The sequence below is a fragment of the Syngnathoides biaculeatus genome, chromosome 15 (assembly GCF_019802595.1).
Source record: "Syngnathoides biaculeatus isolate LvHL_M chromosome 15, ASM1980259v1, whole genome shotgun sequence".
In the NCBI taxonomy this organism is placed as follows: domain Eukaryota; kingdom Metazoa; phylum Chordata; class Actinopteri; order Syngnathiformes; family Syngnathidae; genus Syngnathoides; species Syngnathoides biaculeatus.
The window spans coordinates 12,024,480-12,029,068 of NC_084654.1; the positions used below are offsets into that span (position 1 = coordinate 12,024,480).

Below are 4,589 nucleotides of genomic sequence, written 5' to 3' on the forward strand. Positions count from 1 at the left end.
CGATGAGCAATGAATGAGAGATCAGGTATTTACTATGACATCTCTGCTTGAATGCATACGTCTGGCCAATTAACAAGTCTCACAGCGCCAAATGAACCACTTTTCATTCATTAGTGCTCAGTCCCATTTTTCGTTTTAGTGAATGGAATTGTTTCTATAGCAGTGATTCCCAGGCAGCGCCTCGTGAGAGATGATCAGGGTTGCCACGGATAATTATTCAGTGCCACTTATTTACTAACGAAAATTATGTTTATTAATCTGTCTAGATGTGATATATAGTGATGGGAAGAATATTTAAATGGCACTCCGGTTTCCTCCCACATCCCAAAAAAATGCAACATTATTTGGACACTAAATTGCCCCTAGGTGTGATTGTGAGTGCGGCTGTTTGTCTCTATATGCCCTGCGATTGCATGGCAACCAGTTCAGCGTGTACTTTGCCTCCTGCTTGTTGACATCTCCAGCACTCACTGCAACCCTTGTGAGGATAAGCAGCAAAGAAAATGGATGGATGGATTTATGTCAGGTGATGTGGGATTCTCATGCAAAAGTTTGGAAAACATTGTTCTATGGAGTTTCAACAGGACAATTCGTGATGCACTAACAAACTGTAAGTCACTTCAGTAAAAAGAAAAAAAGGAAACTCATTAAATTGCCAATTTAATGACTTGTGCTTCATTACAAACATATATCATTTGAGTAATTTTGATTGCAAATGACTTGACTGACACTTTTGTCCTTTTCAAAATCACTTCCCTTATACCAGTGGTGTCAGGCATACAGCCTGTGGGCCAAAACTGCAACCCAACCCACGGGATAAATATGAAAGTAAAAAAATACATAAGACGTGATGATGGTGGAGACTCAAGATTATTTTCAGAATGTTTTGAGAATTGTTTTTGAGAATGTCTTCATGACTTGATTCAATTTTAAATGCAGAACTAGATATGTTAATTCCAAATACCTGTGACCTAAAGTTCTGTACCTTAAAATACAAAAACACTACAATGATATATGTACACATGGGGATGACAAATCACCACCAGGTGCATTGTGGGAGACTGCCTACCGACAAGGACAAAGGACCTGCAACACAAAAGCACATTTCACACAGGAACCAAGCAAACATTGCCTGGTGATTAGTTCAGGATGTACTCCACCTTTAACCTGAAAGTAGCTGGAATATGCTCAAGCACTCCCTGTGACGTTTGTGAGGATAAGCAGGACAGAAAATGGTTGGATGGACGGATGGAAACAAGCAAGCAAAACGTAGTTGCTGAAAATGCAACTGTATTTCCTACGATAATCCTTAAAAGATGATTTGGAACTTTTAAATTTGTGCTTTCATTTGCGAATGACAATCCAATGATGTTGGATCAGACAATGGACTCTGGCTTTAGGTATGATTTTGAATCTGGTTGGCAATGATTTAGCATTCAATGACTGATCTGATATTGTTTTGTTCTCTGTGAATTACACTATGCAGTCAAGCAAGTTTTCATGGTTTTTTTTTTTTTTTGCATTGATCGGGGGGGATTTAAGGGTTGCCTTTGTTTTATCTAGCTGTTGCATATTCATAGTCACATGAATATGAAATTAAACACTGACCGAGTGGAGGCAAGGATTTGGAAGAGTACTTGGCAATTTAATTTTCTATTAATTCAAGAATAAAATAATTATCCTCTGCAGCCTTTGTTGTGTTAGCTTTAACCACGCAGGAAATAATAATGAAACCTTGAAAGTGAAGAATGATTCGTGCATCAGTCATAGCTTTGACAGAGACCAGGTTTAAAAGGCATATAATGGAGGGGAAAAAAGGAACACTTGTACTCCATCTGAAGGAGCTTTTGAACTTTGACTTTTATCTTCCCCTCTTGTTTAAGAGGAGCTGAAAAGTCGTAACTGAGTTCTTTTGCATTACAGAAAGTTAGAAAACTGCTCTCTCTTTCTCCCTATCTCTCTTTATATATATATTTTACTTTAATTTAAAACCACAGTCCATTTTTTTCTCCTTGAGTATTTGTTCTTTTCAAACAGCACATATTATTCTCCAGGCAGCGAGTGCTGGGGCTGAATGGATGCTGCCGCCGCATAATGGTCCTCAGACGTTTGTTTCCTTGGCAACGTGGGGAGGGCATGTGTGGAGAGGGAGGTATAAAACCACAGACCGCGCTTCTCCAGTTCTTAGTCTTGAGTGAGCTCGCATTGCCCAAGGGGATCTTTGGAGAAGTTGCGCGCTCTCCTGGTTAGAGATCTTTCCTTTCTGCTCACTGGCAAGCTCTGCAAGCAGGTGTTGCAGAATGATGCGACCCAAAGATTTACGGCAGGGTTCTGGCACTAAGACCTTCCTCGATGCCATGCACGGTGGCAAAGTTCACCTTGCGCGCTTCATTCTGGATGCCCTGGACGGACGAATCATCAACTCAAAGACAGAGAACAGCCGCACGCCACTAATTTATGCCGTGTGTCTACAGGAAGCTGGGACGAGAGGCAAGTTCGCCAGGCTCCTACTGGAGAAAGGCGCCGATGTCAACTGCCAGGACGAAGAGGGTCGCACAGCTCTGAGTCACGCCTGTGAGTTGGGTAACTTAGACGTGGTCAAGATTCTAGTGCAGTTTAATGCCGATCCAGACATCTGTGATGTTTGGGGAAACAGTGCTCTCATGTACGCTGCTTTTTCCGGGCACAGTCAGGTGCTTGAGTTTCTGGTCCGGGCTTTCAAAAGACTAGGGCTGAGACTGGACAGAACGAATAATGCCGGACATACAGCCATCGAGGTGGCCGACTTCTTTGGGCACAACCAGTGTGTGCAAATTCTAAACTTGCAGTACAGACGGAGTGTGGGTGCTGACGATTGGCTTGCTGATCCAGGAAACGTTGGAGATGGAGAGTTACCCAACAGACTCCCCAGGCATGTCCTGGAAAAGTTTTCTAAACAGATGAGCAGCAAAGAAGAGCAACTACCAGAGGTGTTTCAGAAGGAGATGAAGATCCAGGAAGGCAACAGACTGTGGAACCGCTTCACTTGTCCCAGTAAGCAGAGCCAAGAACCGCACCATCGCCATAAGAAGTCTCTGCCGACTCAAAAAAGCCAAAATGAGGGGCACCAGAGTAGTTTCTTCACAACCAAACAACTCCAAAACTGCCAACTTCATGATCCAAGAGGGACTAGGACACCCAACTCGTCAATTGAGACGACGGCAAAAGAACTCACAGAAGAAACTGGAGCCCAAGAGAAGGCATCACAAAGGTTTCCCCCCTGTGGCAAAGCAAAGTCTTTCAACCAGGAGCTTTTGAGCATCAGAAAGCAATCTTACCAAGGAGATGTGCAGGATTTGAGTCTGTCTGCCAGCAAATTTAAAAGAGCCTCTCTGCAGGATGACCGATGTCTCCTGGACAAGATGGAATGTCAGGGGAACCCCCGGGTCCTGACCAATGATGCTGAGAAAACAGTCTCGGTTCCAAAAGCTCCACTCGCTATCAAGACTCAGATGGTGAAAGGCGCTGAGGAGAAGCCAAGGACACACGAGCTGCAGAAGAGGGGAAGTTTTGCCCACAGCAGCAGACACAACAAAATGCTATTCGGCCAAGGGGAGACGCCAGCGGGGAAGACGCCCGGCCGCGGCCCTGGCTTCATGGGCCTCGGAACGAGACTGCTCCGTCGATTCACCGCACCCGAGTTCATGAGGATGGTTATAGACTGTTCCTCGGGCTCCTCAAACGGCAGAGGCCGGATGTCACGCTCCGAGACCTTCCCGTTCTCCCACACGCACCAGCAGGTCAACAGTCAGCCCAGCGTGGATAGCATCAGTGGAGTCAAATGTGAGTTTGAAAGCACATCGTCTCAGTCGGCCCTCGACTAGGAGGCTGGAAAGGAGTTCAAACGACGGGAATGACATGTAGTAACACATTTACAGCACTTGCAACGCAGCTCGTTGACTTGCTGAAAAATTCCGTGTGACAAATGTAATCACAGTCTGATGTCTTTGCTCTGATCAAAATGAAAACCTGTTCCAAGTTGCAAGAATTGATCTATATGTACCTTCATCACCTTATAAGGTAAACCTCAACAATTTAACAGGAGCCAGCGAAAGAACGGAATCCCGTTCTGACTGCAAAGATTATTAACATGTTTCCAGGTACTTATACAGCAGTGCAGTTTTTCCCCCACTGCAACTAGATTATTTCAACAAACATATCTTTTTAATTATCTTGTGTTTTAATTAGAATTTGCAATTTCACCTAACATAATGGCTGATGAGTGTATACTTATAGCTTGTGAATTTTCATTTATGGATGAAATATCATAGTTATTTATACTGTAAATGAAAACAAATCACATGCTTCTGCCTTTTTATGAGGTCTCTGGATCTTTTGTCCGATTATATTCTGTGACAGTGTGCTGTATGATTCACGCTGAATAAACACCAGCCCTTTCAACCAACTTGTCATACTCCATGTGTGAGGGAGTGATGGATCACCGGCCTTCCATATGCGTCATTTATTTGGTTTGTACAAAAATTAAAATCAAGTGTAGTTCTCGTTTCATCAATGATCCACACCACATAAGAAATACATGAGTCAAAGAC

General features: G+C 43.6%; 1 protein-coding gene across 1 annotated transcript; it reads left to right on the forward strand.

Moving 5' to 3' along the window:
• The first annotated feature begins 2,300 nt into the window (after positions 1-2,300).
• On the forward strand, positions 2,301-3,896 carry LOC133513740 (ankyrin repeat domain-containing protein 50). Its single transcript, XM_061844791.1, has one exon. The coding sequence runs from the start codon at positions 2,301-2,303 to the stop codon at positions 3,861-3,863; it is 1,563 nt and encodes a 520-aa protein (XP_061700775.1). The 3' UTR covers positions 3,864-3,896.
• The last annotated feature ends 693 nt before the right edge of the window (positions 3,897-4,589 follow it).